Here is a 16,297-nt window from a genome sequence, read left to right as displayed (position 1 = left end):
GTCAGTGAACACGCAGTTAGTGAACACACTCAGTCAGTGAACACTCTCACACACACAGACTCACGAGTCAGTGAACACTCTCACACACACAGTCAGTGAACACTCTCACACAGACTCACGAGTCAGTGAACACACACTCCCGACAGTGAACACACACTCACACAGACTCACGAGTCAGTGAACATACTCTCACACACACACACATACACACACTCACGAGTCAGTGAACACACTCACACACAGTCAGTGAACACTCTCACACAGACTCACGAGTCAGTGAACACATTCAGTTAGTGAACACACACACACATTTAGTGAACGCACACAGTCAGTGAACACACTCAAACACAGACACACGAGTCAGTGAACACACACTCAGTCAGTGAACACACACTCAGTCAGTGAACACACCAACACATTTAGTGAACACACACTCACAGTTAATGAACACACACTCACAGTTAATGAACACACACTCACTCACCCTGACACACGAGTTAGTGAACACACTCAGAGTCAGTGAACACTCAGTCAGTAAACACACACACACGCACGCACGGGTCACACTCACACACAAGTCAGTGCGCACACTCACACACCGGACCCCCGCTGTTCCAGCCCCCCTCCCCACGTCCGCGGTTTGGCTCGCTGTCCTCGAATTTCATCAAACAGACAGCAGTGGCCCTTCGGCCCACAATGTCAGCACTAACACATGTCGCTAAGTAAAATGAACCTCCTTTGCCTGAATGTGATCTGTACCCCTATACCCCACCAGCCCCTAGTGAGACCACACCTGGAGTATTGTGTGCAGTTTTGGTCTCCAAATTTAAGGAAGGACATTCTTGCTATTGAGGGAGCCCAGCGTAGGTTCACCAGGTGAATTCCCGGGATGGCGGGACTGACATATGATGAAAGAATGGGTCGACTGGGCTTGTATTCACTGGAATTTAGAAGAATCTTATAGAAACATATAACATTCTTAATGGGCAGGCTAGATGCAGGAAAAATGTTCCCGATGTTGGGGGAGCCCAGAACCAGGGGCCACAGTTTAGGAATAAGGGGTAAGCCATTTAGAACGGAGACGAGGAAAAAGGTTTTGATCCAGAGAGTTGTGAATCTGAGGAATTCTCTGCCACAGAAGGCAGTGGAGGCCAATTCATTGGATGTTTTCAAGAGAGAGTTAGATTTAGCTCTTAGGGCTAACGGAATCAAGGGATATGGGGAGAAAGCAGGAACGGGGTACTGATTTTGGATGATCAGCCGTGATCGTATTGGCTGAAAGGGCCGAATGGCCTACCTCTGCATCTATTTTCTATGTTTCTATATTCCTCCATTCACAGAACAGCGCACTGTATACCCATCTCGTGATCTGTATCCTCATTGAAACTTGCAGAATAGTGAAAGGCCTGGATAGAGGAGGTGGAGAGGATGTTTCCACTAGTGGGAGAGTCTAGGACCAGAGGGCACAGCCTCGGGTTTAAAGGGTGTGTGCCCATTCACTGATAATAGACAATAGGTGCAGGAGTAGAGGCCATTCGGCCCTTCGAGCCAGCACCGACATTCACTGTGATCATGGCTGATCATCCACAATCAGTACCCCGTTCCTGCCTTCCCATCATATCCCGATTCCACTATCTTTAAGAGCCCTGACGTGTGTGTGTGCGCGTGAGCGTTTGTGTGTGTGTGTGTGTCCATTCATTGACGTGTGTATGTGTGTGTGTGTCCATTCATTGACGTGTGTGTGTGTGTGTGTGTGTGTGTGTGTGTGTGTCCATTCATTGACGTGTGTGTGTGCGTGTGTGTGCGTGTGTGTGTCCATTCATTGACGTGTGTGTGTGTGTGTGTGTGTCCATTCATTGACGTGTGTGTGTGTGTGTGTGTGTATATCCATGTGTATGACGTGTGTGTGTGTGTGTGTCCATTCATTGACGTGTGTGTGTGTGTGTGTGTCCATTCATTGGCGTGTGTGTGTGTGTGTGTCCATTCATTGCCATGTGTGTGTGTGTCCATTCATTGATGTGTGTGTGTGTGTGTGTGTGTGTGTTGTCCATTTATTGATGTGTGTGTGCGTGTGTGTGTGTGCGTGCGTGTGCGCTGACTCTTGTCTCACCCTGGCCACTCCCTCTTCACCCCTCTCCCATCGGGCAAGAGGTACAGAAGTGTGAAAACGAACACACACACACACACCTCCAGATTCAGGGACAGTTTCTTCCCGGCTGTTATCAGGCAACTGAACCGTCCTACCACAACCAGAGAGCGGTCCTGACCTCACATCGACCTCATTGGAGACCCTGGGACTATCTTTAATTGGACTTTACCTTGCACTAAACGTTATTCCCTTCATCCTGTATCTGTACACTGTGGACGGCTCGATTGTAATCGTGTATTGTCTTTCCGCTGACTGGTTAGCACGCAACAGAGGCTTTTCACTGTACCTCGGTACACGGGACAATAAACCCCCCCCCCCCTCCCCTGTCCTGGGCCAGCCCGCACCACCCCTACCTCTGTATGGTCTCCTCCTGTTCCTTCACCATGTGCGCCAGCTGCTGGAAGATGGAGCCCAGTTCCACGATTGTCGTTTCGATGTTCTGCATCACGTCTGCTCGACTCTGGATGTAGGAATCCTGCCGGGGGGGGGAAGGAAGACCGGAGTTACACGGATTGATTCCCGGAAGTGTTTACGGACATACAGCGTGGAAGCAGGCCCTTTGGCCCACCGAGCCTACCCCAACCCAACCCGTCCACACTGGCTCTGTATGTCCCCCCCCCCCCCCCGACAGACTAGCGGGACAACCAACCTACAATCCCACACCTCTTCGCAACGCGGGATGAAACCGGATATAAAGATACAGAGAGCCTGCAAGCTCCGCACAGACGGGACCCGAGGTCAGCATTGAACCCAGGCACCCAGGTCATACAGCGTGAGATGGGGAGAGGGCGGGGGCGAAGGGGAGTGGGTGGTGAAGAGGAAGGGTTAGGGGAGAAGGGAGGGTCAAGGGTCAAGGAGAAGGGAAGGTGATGGAGGGTGAGGGGTCAGGCACGAGGGTTAGGGATTGGGGAACGCGAGCGTAAGGGTTCGGGTGATGGGGTTGGTGGGAGGATGGAGAGTAAGGGGTTGGGGAGAGGGAGACGGGAGGATGGAGGGGATGGGGTGTCGGGCAGTGGGGTTGGGGGAGTCGGTAGAAGAGACGGCAGCTGTGAGCCTCCTCACCTGCTCGTCGATGAGCTGTAGTTGCTGGCTGGTCTTGTCGTCCATGTCGATGGCGACATCTCCGGACCGTCGCGCGTCATCCTTCATCAGCACCGAGCCTCCTGGTGGAGGGGAGGGGGGGGGAGGGGAGGGGAGGGGTGGGGAGAGGAGAGGAGGGAGGTGAGGGGGTGACAATTTACAGCGTGTTCTCGTAATCTTGTCCGCATTAACGGAGGTGCCAGACCACCAGTTTAGCCAAGAGGTACAGCACGGAGCCAGCACCTTCAGCCCACTGAGTCCACTCCGTAATCTAGCACTACCCTACGCACACGAGAGGCAATTTCTTCTCCGTGGATTGTCACCTTGTCGTGGAGGAGAAGCTCGTGTGGACCTGAGATCCTGAGATCGATGCCGTCTGGAGCTATCTATGCTCCAGGTAGGGCCACCCATGGCGGTGAGGTCGAGGGGGAGGGGGGAGAGGTCTCTGACAAAGAGCCAATCCAACCAAGACCTCAATGGTGGAACAGGCGGAGGACGATGGCTGACCTTAGTGGAGGAACAGGTCACGACGGCTGGGAAGGCGGATGAAGGCTGCGGCAGAAAAGAGTCTCCGGTCGTCTTGGACTCCACGCCACTGGATCCTGACCCAGATCTGTCAAGGACCGTCTGTGCACCAGTCTCCCCATGCAGTATCATCAAAGACCCACACCATCCTGGCCACACACTCATCTCCCTGCTACCTTTAGCCTGAAGACTGCAACGTCCAGGTTCAGGAATAGCTACTTCCCCACAGCCATCAGGCTATTAAACCTGGCTCGGACAAAACTCTGATTATTAATAACCCATTATCTGTTATTTGCACTTCATCAGTTTATTTATCCATGTGTGTGTATATATTTATATCATGGTATATGGACACACTGATCTGTTTTGTAGTAAATGCCTACTATGTTCTGTGTGCTGAAGCAAAGCAAGAATTGCATTGTCCTATACAGGGACACATGACAATAAACTCACTTGAACTTGAACTTGAACAAAGTCACGCACGGGCGACCTCCCAAAAGAGGATGTTTCGAGTGATTGCTGACGAGGGACAATTTACAATTCTTACCGAAGCCAATTAGCCTACAAACTTGCACGTCTTCGGAGTGTGGGAGGAAACCGGAGCTCCCGGAGAAAACCCACGTGGTCACGGACAGAATGTACAGACCAAGCTGTCGGAAAATCGGCGGTGGATCTGGATGGCATGATCTGATTTTAATTGAACGGCATTTCACTGTATCTCGGTACACGTGACAATCCTAAACCACTGCCCTCACGAATTTCAAGATGCACCATGTCTACAAAGCCCCCACCTACATCAAACGTCTTCTCACCCACCACACCACCTCCAGGTCCCTCGGATCGGCCAACTTGGGGTTACTGAACGTCTAGGCATAAGCTCAGGGGCGATCGACCGCTCATTTGCGGTTGCAGCTCCTAGACTGTCGAACAGCGGAACAGCATCCCCCTTCCCATCAGAACCGCCACCTCCACCAACTTCTTCAACCATATACCAATTACAGCACGGAAACAGGCCACCTCAGCCCTACATAGAAACATAGAAATTAGGTGCAGGAGTAGGCCATTCGGCCCTTCGAGCCTGCACCGCCATTCAATATGATCATGGCTGATCATCCAACTCAGTATCCCGTACCTGCCTTCTCTCCATACTCCCTGATCCCTTTAGCCACAAGGGCCACATCTAACTCCCTCTTAAATATAGCCAATGAACTGTGTGTGGCCTCAACTACCCTCTGTGGCAGAGAGTTCCAGAGATTCACCACTCTCTGTGTGAAAAATGTTCTTCTCATCTCGGTTTTAAAGGATTTCCCCCTTATCCTTAAGCTGTGACCCCTTGTTCTAGACTTCCCTAACATCGGGAACAATCTTCCTGCATCTAGCCTGTCCAACCCCTTAAGAATTTTGTAAGTTTCTATAAGATCCCCTCTCAATCTCCTAAATTCTAGAGAGTATAAACCAAGTATACCCAGTCTTTCTTCATAAGACAGTCCTGACATCCCAGGAATCAGTCTGGTGAACCTTCTCTGCACTCCCTCTATGGCAATAATGTCCTTCCTCAGATTAGGAGACCAAAACTGTACGCAATACTCCAGGTGTGGTCTCACCAAGACCCTGTACAAATGCAGTAGAACCTCCCTGCTCCTATACTCAGAACTGCCCCCTCCATCAACTTTTTTTAACCATATACCAAGTACAGCACGGAAACAGGCCATCTCGACCCTACAAGTCCGTGCCGAACACTTACTCTCCCCTAGTCCCATCTACCTGCACTCAGACCATAACCTCCATTCCTTTCCGATCCATACACCTATCCAATTTATTTTTAAATGATAAAATCGAACCTGCCACACCACTTCCACTGGAAGCTCATTCCACACAGCTACCACTCTCTGAGTAAAGAAGTTCCCCCTAAACTTCTGTCCCTTAATTCTAAAGTCCTGTCCTCTAGTTTGAATCTTCCCTACTCTCAATGGGAAAAGCTCATCCACGTCAACTCTGCCTATCCCTCTCATCATTTTAAAGACCTCTATCAAAAGTTTAAGTCGAGACTTAAAACTCATCTTTACTCTCAAGCCTTTCTTGACGTCCTCTGAGGGAGGGTGTGTAGTGATGTATGTACTTAATCTATGAACCACTCTTGTATAACATTAGTACCTCCACCAATGTCAAGCACTTTGGCCAACGAGAGTAGTTTTTTAAATGAGCTGTAGAAATAAAAGTGACTCGAGTTATTTGACACTATTAGCAGACCACTCTGCCTTGTCAGGAATCGAAACGCATTCTATTCACTGAAACTTAGAAGGATGAGAGGGAATTTTATAAAAACATATGAAAGGGATTAAGGGATTGGACAGGATAGATGCAGGAAACATGTTCCCCATGTTGGGGAAGTCCAGAAACAGGGGCCACAGTTTAGGAATAAGGGGTTGGCCATTAAGGACTGAGATGAGGAATAACATTTTCACCCAGAGAGTTGTGAATCTGTGGGATTCTCGGCCACAGAAGGCGCTGGAGGCCATTTCACTGGATGTTTTCAAGAGAGAGTTGGATTTAGCTCTTAGGGAATCAAGGGATATGGGGAGAAAGCAGGAACGGGGCACTGATTGTGGATGATCAGCCGTGATCATATTGAATGGCCGTGCTGGCTCGAAGGGCCGAATGGCCTACTCCTGCATCTATGTTTCTATATTCCTCCATTCACAGAACAGTGCACTGTATATCCATCTTGTGATCTGTATCCTCATTGAAACTTGCAGAATAGTGAAAGGCCTGGATAGAGTGGATGTGGAGAGGATGTTTCCACTAGTGGGAGAGTCTAGGACCAGAGGGCACAGCCTCAGATTTAAAGGGTGTGTGCCCGCCCGTTCACTGATAATAGACAATAGGTGCAGGAGTCGAGGCCATTCGGCCCTTCGAGTCAGCACCGCCATTAAGGGGCCACAGCACTGCAGCATCCCACACCCGGATACGCAACAAAATCAGTGCTTACCATAACCGTTAGCAGCTGAAGGGGGAAGGCTGGACACTGTCGCTTGGGAGAACTGTTCTCTCCTGTTCCGCTGCATTTTCAGATTCTGTTTGGCAGGAAAAGAATGAATCAAACACTAGACACAAAGCAAAATAGCCCCCTCTGTGTAGGAAAGAACTGCAGATGCTGGTTTAAATTGAAGATAAGACACAAAATGCTGGAGAATAACCATCCCACTCAGCCACCAAGCACGACAGCTGGAGGCTGCAGCGAATCGTCCGGTCGATCAGCAGAGAAGGTTATTGGCTGCAACCTTCCCTCCATGGACCAACTGTACACTGCAAGGGCCAGGGGCAAGATCATCTCTGACCCCTCTCACCCTGGCCACAAACTCTTTGAATCACTTCCCTCTGGAAGGCGACTCCGGACTGTCAAAGCTGCCACAGCCAGACATAAAAACAGTTTTTATCCACGAGTAGTTGCTCTACTCAACAGCCAAAAATCTGTAGCCTCCCCTTGCTGTGGTATTTTGTTGGTTCACATGCTTGATCAATGGTGTTTTATCATTCATGTTTTATTATTATTAATGTTTAGTGTTTTCTGAGTCATTCGTAACTGTCACTGTGTGTCATGTTGTTACTTGTGGGCGGAGCACCAAGGCAAATTCCTTGTATGTGAATACTTGGCCAATAAACGTACTTACTTAGTATCAATCCGTACCATGGAGTCTCACCCCACCTTTAAAACCTCCCTCAAAACTCACCAGTACAGACTGGCCTATCCCACTGTATGCAACACACCTGGAGTATTGCGTACAGTTTTGGTCTCCAAATCTGAGGAAGGACATTCTTGCCATAGGTTCACCAGACTGATTCCTGGGATGTCAGCACTGTCTTATGAAGAAAGACTGGATAGACTTGGTTTATACTCTCTAGAATTTAGGAGACTGAGAGGGGATCTTATAGAAACTTACAAAATTCTTAAGGGGTTGGACGGGCTAGGTGCAGGAAGATTGTTCCCGATGTTGGGGAAGTCCAGGACAAGGGGTCACAGCTTAAGGATAAGGGGGAAATCCTTTAAAACTGAGATGAGAAGAACTTTTTTCACACAGAGAGTGGTGAATCTCTGGAACTCTCTGCCACAGAGGGTAGTCGAGGCCACAGTTCATTGGCTATATTTAAGAGGGAGTTAGATGTGGCCCTTGTGGCTAAGGGGATCAGAGGGTGTGGAGAGAAGGCAGGTACGGGATACTGAGTTGGATGATCAGCCATGATCATATTGAATGGCGGTGCAGGCTCGAAGGGCTGAATGGCCTACTCCTGCACCTAATTTCTATGTCTATGTTTCTATGTAACTCCACTATGTTGTTTTTGTTTCATTTTATTTATATATTTGTAATTTACTTGTTTTAACCTGGTGAACCTACGCTGGGCTCCCTCAATAGCAAGAATGTCCTTCCTCAAATTAGGGGACCAAAACGGCACACAATACTCCAGGTGTGGTCTCACCAGGGCCCTGTACAACTGCAGAAGAGCCTGAAAAGTGTCACAGCCAGGTTCTGGAGAAACATCCTCGCGACATCCATCAGACTATAAACCACAACTAAATCACAAACTACGAGCTGCCTTGATTGTACCAGGGACTTAGGGCTTTGGTTTTGTGCTATATAACGGCGGCCCAGCAGTAGAGTTACCGCCACAGACCCGGGTTCGATCCCGACTACGGGTGCTGTCTGGACAGAGTTTGCACGTTCTCCCCGTGACCTGCGTTGGGTTTTCTCCGAGATCTTCGGTTTCCTCCCACACTCCAAAGACGTGCAGGTTTGTAGATTAATTGGCTCGGTGTAAATGTGTAAATTGTCCCCAGTGTGTGTGTAGGATGGGGATCGCTGGTCTGCACGGACACGGTGGGCCGAAGGGCCTGTTTCCACGCTGTATCTCTAAAGCTAAACTAAATATTGTCTTTTTTTAACCCCCACCAGACAGATCAGATGAGTGGGGTTAGCGTATGATGAGCAATTGTCGGCACCGGGCCTGTACTCGCTGGAGTCTAGAAGAATGAGGGGGGGGGCCTCATTGAAACGTACAGAATAATGAAAGGCCTGGATAGAGTGGATGTGGAGAGGATGTTTCCACTAGTGGGAGAGTCTAGGACCAGAGGGCACAGCCTCAGAATTAAAGGACGCTCTTTTAGAGAGGAGGTGAGGAGAAACTGTACAACTGCAGTAGGACCTCCTTGCTGCTAAACTCAAATCCTCTGGCAATGAAGGTCAACAGGCCATTAGCTTTCTTCACTGCCTGCTATACCTGCAGAAGGAGATGGCTGAAGTCCAGTAACAGTCTGGATCTTGCCTGGAACAGACACTGCACATAGGGGACGGCACGGTGGCGCAGTGGGTAGAGCTGCTGCCTTACAATGCTTAGAGGCCGGGATTCGATCCTGGGTGCTGTCTGTACGGAGTTGGCACGTTCTCCCCGTAACCTGCGTGGGTTTTCTCTGGGTGCTCCGGTTTCCTCCCGCACTCCAAAGACGTGCAGCATTTGTAGGTTAATTGGCTTGGTTAGAAAAATGTTAATTTTCCCTAGTGTGTGTAGGACAGTGTTAGTGGGCGGGGATCGCTGGCCGGCACGGACCCAGTGGGCCGAATGGCCTGTAGTCCGCGCTGTGTCTCTGAAACTAAACATTTAAACTAGAGCTTCGACTTTGAAAACGGCACCTCTTTCAAGTGGGCTCAGTGGGTATATCTATACCCATGCTAATCGGGGGGTCGGGGTTATGGAAATACTCCACTGGACTGTGTGTACTGGCACAGATCGATAAGATTCTTCATTAGTTACAGGTGTCAGATGTTATGGGGAAGTAGGCAGGAGAATGCAGTTGGGAGGGAGAGTTAGATCAGCCATAATTGAATGGCGGAGTAGACTTGATGGGCTGAATGGCCGAATACTACTATAACACGACCATATGATGAAGAATTTCACTGTCTGTTGGCAAGCAGGTCCTTCTGCTGTTGTACAGAGCCCCTAGTGAGACCACACCTGGAGTATTGTGTGCAGTTTTGGTCCCCTAATTCGAGGAAGGACATTCTTGCTATTAGAAATATAGAAACATAGAAATTAGGTGCAGGAGTAGGCCTTTCGGCCCTTCGAGCCTGCACCGCCATTCAATATGATCATGGCTGATCATCCAACTCAGTATCCCGTACCTGCCTTGTCTCCACACCCTCTGATCCCCTTAGCCACAAGGGCCACATCTAACTCCCTCTTAAATATAGCCAATGAACTGGCCTCGACTACCCTCTGTGGCAGAGAGTTCCAGAGATTCACCACTCTCTGTGTGAAAAAAGTTCTTCTCATCTCGGTTTTAAAGGATTTCCCCCTTATCCTTAAGCTGTGACGCCTTGTCCTGGACTTCCCCAACATCGGGAGCAACCTTCCTGCATCTAGCCTGTCCAACCCCTTAAGAATGTTGTAAGTTTCTATAAGATCCCCTCTCAATCTCCTAAATTCTAGAGAGTATAAACCAAGTCTATCCAGTCTTTCTTCATAAGACAGTCCTGACATCCCAGGAATCAGTCTGGTGAACCTTCTCTGCGCTCCCTCTATGGCAATAATGTCCTTCCTCAGATTTGGAGACCAAAACTGTACGCAATACTCCAGGTGTGGTCTCACCAAGACCCTGTACAACTGCAGTAGAACCTCCCTGCTCCAATCAAGGGATATGGGGGGAAAAGCAGGAACGGGGTAGTGATTGTGGATGATCAGCCATGATCACATTGAATGGCGGTGCTGGCTCGACGGGCGGAAGGGCCTCTACTCCTGCACCTGTTGTCTATGGGCAGGTGTGATGATAAACCACTAGGAGGCGAAACCAAGGTGTTGTGAATAAAACAAAAACTAAGCGATCACCACCTACCTCTGTCCTCACTTCCAGAACCGACTTAAAATCATTCGACATGGATGCCAGCCTGGACTGCGGGATGGAAGGAAAGGGAGAGGTTAAACGTTCTCAGTGCAAGTCAGTCGGGGGACTGGAGCCCCAGCCGCTGCCCGCTGTGTGAGAGAATGTTGTTAAAACTATTAAGACGTGATTTTATTCGGCGACTTGCTGGCACCCGTCATAGTCGCAGCAGGAATCTCCGACTGGTTGAAAATCCAGCAGCGACCAGACTAAGGTACGACTCTTTGGGCCAAAGAGTCTCGTACCTCTTTCTGGTCACCGCTGGATTTTCAACATGTTGAAGATTTTCGGCGACTATGACAGGTGCCGGCATGTCGCCGAATAAAAATCACGCAAGTGGGACAGGCCCTTAACTGTCGTGCATGTTGACACCTATTTATTGCGGGACTAGGGAGATGCCGCCTGGTTCATAGGAGAGCCACCTGTTCCTTATAGTGTGATTTTAATGCTGCTAACTGCTCAGTCAACAGCGCAGACATCTGTGTAGGAAGGAACTGCAGATGCTGGTTTAACCAGCATCTGCAGTTTAAGAGCTGACATACTGCATTACAGCATGGTATGGCAGCTGCACCATGGCAGACAGGGAGAGGCTTCAGAGGGTAACTAGGACAGCACAGAAGATCATTGGTTGCCCTCTCCCCTCCCTGATGGATATTTACACCTCCCGCTGCCTTAGCAGGGCAAAGAATATCATCAAAGACAGCTCCCATCCTGCGTTTGGACTGTTCGACCTGCTGCCCTCTGGAAGGCGCTATAGGTGCATCAAATCCAGGACAAATAGACTCAGGAATAGTTGTTTTCCGAAAATTATAACTACTCTTAATTCAAATTCACACATGCACTGACTTCACAGCCCAACACCCGGACTTCCATCTGTATATATGTATATAGCGCCGCAGAATTGTGCACCTATCCCCCCCCTTCTCCCTTCTGTTTTTGTTTTCTGTTTCTTGTTTTTTGTACTAAATTATATGTATGCACTGAGTACGAGCAGCTTTTAATTTCATTGTACATGTATAGTGACAATAAATGGCATATCTATCTATATCTTAAATCAAAGATAGACATAAAAAGCTGGAGTAACAGCAACTCTGGAGAGGAGGAGTGGGTGACGGTCTCAACCCGGAACGACACCCATTCCTTCTCTCCAGAGATGCTGCCGGAGTTTCTACAGCTTTTTGTGCCAGGCAGACGTCTGTTTATTTGTGTGTGTGTGTGTGATGTTGTCATTCTTTGCCTCAACTATGTAAGGGGTCTGTGTAGCGAAACGTTAAGGCAGTATATAACCTCGTGACGTCTCTGTAACCTTGAGGAGCTGTCTCTCCCGGGTGCCGTTCCTCCATGATATCACCTAATGAAGTCTCGCTCTCCGTAAGCCCGAGTCCTGGATTGATTTCTCTAGCACGGGGGGGGGAGCGGGTGTGTTCGGGGGAACCGAGAGCCTGGGTTTACCTGCAGTGACACCACAATGGTGTTGGAATGCGTCTGTAAGTGCCTTGTCTGGCCCCCCTTGGCCCGGACAAAGTCTTGAAGCTGTGCGATCTGCTTGTTCAGGCTGTTTATATCCTGGAGAAGAGCAAGGGGCAAATGTCAATGAGGAAACCCACGCTGCCTCACCGTCCGACAGCTCGGGGCGGCAGCCATTTTGCCCGTGGTGGCGGCCATTTTGCCCGTGGTGAATGGTGAATGGAAGCTGCCTTGCAGCGCTCCCAGCACCAGAGTCCTGCGTTCAATCCCGATTACAAGTACTGCCGGTACGGAGTTTGCACGTTCTCCCCGTGACCTGCGTGGGATTTTCTCCAAAAATAGGTTAACCTATGATGAGCGTTTGACAGCTCTGGGCCTGTTCTCGCTGGAGTTTAGAAGGATGAGAAGGGAGGGAGAGGGGACCTCATTGAAACATACAGAATAGTGAAAGGCTTGGGTAGAGTGGATGTGGAGAGGATGTTTCCACTAGTGGGAGAGTCTAGGACCAGAGGGCACAGCCTCAGAATTTGAGGACGTTCTTTTAAGGAAGGAGATGAGGAGGAATTTCTTTAGTCAGAGGGTGGTGAATCTGTGGAATTCTTTGCCGCAGACAGCTGTGGAGGCCAAGTCAGTGGATATGTTTAAGGCAGAGATAGATTTGTGATTAGTATGGGTGTCAGGGGTTATGGGGAGAAGGCAGGAGAATGGGGTTAGGACAATAGACAATAGGTGCAGGAGTAGGCCATTCGGCCCTTCGAGCCAGCACCGCCATTCACTGTGACCATGGCTGATCATCCAATCAGTACACTGTTCCTGCCTTCTCCTCATATCCCTTGACTCCGCTATCTTTAAGAACTCTATCTAACTTTCTCTTGAAAACATCCACTGCCTTCTGAGGCAGAGAGTTCCACAGATTCACAACTCTCTGGGTGAAAAAGTTTTTCCTCATCTCCGTTCTAAATGACCGACCCCTTATCCTTAAACTGTGTGTGGCCCCTGGTTCTGGACTTCCCCAACATCGGGAACATGTTTCCTGCCTCTACCGTGTCCAAGCCCTTAAGAATCTTATATGTTTCAATGAGATACCCTCTCATCCTTCTAAACTCCAGAGTGTACAAGCCCAGCTGCTCCATTCTCTCAGCATATGACAGTCCCGCCATCCCTGGAATTAACCTTTGGCTAGTATGTAAAAGAATATGTGTGTTATGATTGTGTTTATAATTTGTTTGGTTGTTTTGTTGTTTGTCTTTTGCACAAAAGTCCGCGAGCATTGCCACTTTCATTTCACTGCACATCTCGTATTTGTATGTGACAAATAAACTTGACTTGACTTGACCTTGTGAACCTACGCTGCACTCCCTCAATAGCAAGAATGTCCTTCCTCAAATTAGGGGACCAAAACTGCACACAATACTCCAGGTGTGGTCTCGCTAGGGCCCTGTACAACTGCAGAAGGACCTCTTTACTCCTATACTCGATTCCTCTTGTTATAAAGGCCAACATGCCATTGGCTTTCTTCACTGCCTGCTGTACTCTGACTCATCACCTTCCTGTGCCTTCCTACACATTTTGTCCGAAGTTTTGTTATTTGATATAGGTATTGGTTCATTGTATTCACGTTTAGAACCGAGGCGGTCCTGACCTCCCATCTGCCTCACTTCTCCCACAGGTTGTTCTCTGTTGGATCAACGCTGGTTCCCCATCTTGACGTGTGAAAAGCAGTGAGAAAACACAACTTAACAAGAAAAGAAAACAGCCACGAGGCATTTAAAGTCGCCAAACCTGTTTGATGATGTACGTCAATTCTTCAATTTCAACGGCTTTGTCATCGAAGAGTGATTTCCGCTTTGCCACTGTAACAAGACCAAGAATTACCGTCAGTCAATAGGCAATAGGTGCAGGAGTAGAGGCCATTCAGCCCTTCAAGCCAGCGCCGCCATTCAATGTGATCATGGCTGATCATCCACAATCAGTACCCCGTTCCTGCCTTCTCCCCATATCGTTAAGAGCCCTAAATAACTCTCTCTTCAAAGCATCCAGGGAATTCCACAGACTCACAACTCTCTGTGTGATAAAGTGTTTCCTCATCCCCGTTCTAAATGGCTTACCCCTTATTCTTAAATTATGGCCCCTAGTTCTGGACTCCAACAACAGGAACATGTTTCCTGCCACTAGTGTATCCAATCCCTTAATAATCTTACATGTTTCAATAAGATCCCATCTCATCCTTCTAAACTCCAGAGTGTACAAGCCCAGCCGCTCCATTCTCTCAGCATATGACAGTCCCGCCATCCCGGGAATTAACCTTGTAAACCTACGCTGCACTCCCTCAATAGCAAGGATGTCCTTCCTCAAATGTGGAGACCAAAACTGCACACCATATAACCATATAACAATTACAGCACGGAAACAGGCCATCTCGACCCTACAAGTCCGTGCCGAACAACTTTTTTTCCCCTTAGTCCCACCTGCCTGCACTCATACCATAACCCTCCATTCCCTTCTCATCCATATGCCTATCCAATTTATTTTTAAATGATACCAACGAACCTGCCTCCACCACTTCCACTGGAAGCTCATTCCACACCGCTACCACTCTCTGAGTAAAGAAGTTCCCCCTCATGTTACCCCTAAACTTCTGTCCCTTAATTCTGAAGTCATGTCCTCTTGTTTGAATCTTCCCTATTCTCAAAGGTAAAAGCTTGTCCACGTCAACTCTGTCTATCCCTCTCATCATTTTAAAGACCTCTATCAAGTCCCCCCTTAACCTTCTGCGCTCCAGAGAATAAAGACCTAACTTGTTCAACCTATCTCTGTAACTTAGTTGTTGAAACCCAGGCAACATGCTAGTAAATCTCCTCTGTACTCTCTCTACACAATCTGTGCCACCGTGCAATCCGTAGTATATAGTGTAATACAGGCAGTGTAGAGAAAGCAGGGACTCTGCAGAAGGACTTGGACAGGTTGGGAGAGTGGGCTGAGAAGTGGCAGATGGAATATAGTATAGCAAAGTGTGGAGTCATGCATTTTGGTCGTAGGAATCAAGGCGTAGAGGATTTTCTAAATGGGGAGGGAATCGGAGGTACAAGGGGAGTGCCAAAAAGTCAATTTGCGAGTCGAAGCAGTAGCAAGGAAGGCAAACGCAATGCTAGCATTTATTTTAAGTATGCATATGATACTAAGATAGGTGGGGTTGCGGGTAATGAAGTAGAGTTTCAAAGTCTACAGAGAGATTTATGCCAGTTGGAAGAGTGGGCTGAAAGATGGCAGATGGAGTTTAATGCTGATAAGTGTGAGGTGCTACATCTTGGCAGGACAAATCAAAATAGGACGTACATGGTAAATGGTAGGGAATTGAAGAATGTAGGTGAACAGAGGGATCTGGGAATAACTGTGCACAGTTCCCTGAAAGTGGAATCTCATGTAGCTAGGGTGGTAAAGAAAGCTTTTGGTGTGCTGGCCTTTATAAATCAGAGCACTGAGTATAGAAGTTGGGATGTAATGTTAATTGTACAAGGCATTGGTGAGGCCAATTCTGGAGTATGGTGTACAATTTTGGTTGCCTAATTATAGGAAGGATGTCAACAAAATAGAGAGAGTACAGAGGAGATTTACTAGAATGTTGCCTGGGTTTCAGCAACTAAGTTACAGAGAAAGGTTGAACAAGTTAGGGCTTTATTCTTTGGAGCGCAGAAGGGGGGGACTTGATAGAGGTTTTTTAAATGATGAGAGGGATAGACAGAGTTGACGTGGAAAAGCTTTTCCCACTGAGAGTAGGGAAGATTCAAACAAGGGGACATGACTTGAGAATTGAGGGACTAAAGTTTAGGGGTAACATGAGGGGGAACTTCTTTACTCAGAGAGTGGTAGCTGTGTGGAATGAGCTTCCAGTGAAGGTGGTGGAGGCAGGTTCGTTTTTATCATTTAAAAATAAATTGGATAGTTATATGGATGGGAAGGGAATGGAGGGTTATGGTCTGAGCTTAGGTAGATGGGACTAGGGGAGATTATGTATTCGGCATGGACTAGAAGGGTCAAGATGGCCTGTTTCCGTGCTGTAATTGTTATATGGTTAAGAGGACTAAAATACAAAAACAGGGATGTAATGCTGAGGAAGTCGTGACCTTTCACAAAAGGCGGAAATATAG

At 48.3% G+C, this 16,297-nt stretch overlaps 1 protein-coding gene across 1 annotated transcript in view; it reads right to left on the bottom strand.

Moving 5' to 3' along the window:
- stx5a (syntaxin 5A) overlaps window positions 1-16,297 on the bottom strand; it is a 45,463-nt gene that overhangs the window by 1,092 nt on the left and 28,074 nt on the right. The window contains exons 5-10 of the mRNA XM_055631279.1: window positions 13,932-14,002; window positions 12,135-12,248; window positions 10,638-10,694; window positions 6,744-6,828; window positions 3,212-3,312; window positions 2,503-2,624 (exon numbers count right to left, since the gene is read on the bottom strand). Of these exons, the coding sequence (XP_055487254.1) occupies window positions 2,503-2,624; window positions 3,212-3,312; window positions 6,744-6,828; window positions 10,638-10,694; window positions 12,135-12,248; window positions 13,932-14,002 (550 nt within the window). The remainder of the gene's footprint in view (window positions 1-2,502; window positions 2,625-3,211; window positions 3,313-6,743; window positions 6,829-10,637; window positions 10,695-12,134; window positions 12,249-13,931; window positions 14,003-16,297) is intronic.

This window comes from Leucoraja erinacea, unplaced genomic scaffold (genome assembly GCF_028641065.1).
Source record: "Leucoraja erinacea ecotype New England unplaced genomic scaffold, Leri_hhj_1 Leri_705S, whole genome shotgun sequence".
NCBI classification, from domain to species: domain Eukaryota; kingdom Metazoa; phylum Chordata; class Chondrichthyes; order Rajiformes; family Rajidae; genus Leucoraja; species Leucoraja erinaceus.
Note: the sequence above shows the minus strand (reverse complement) of the source record. Positions and strands in the feature narration are given on the sequence as shown.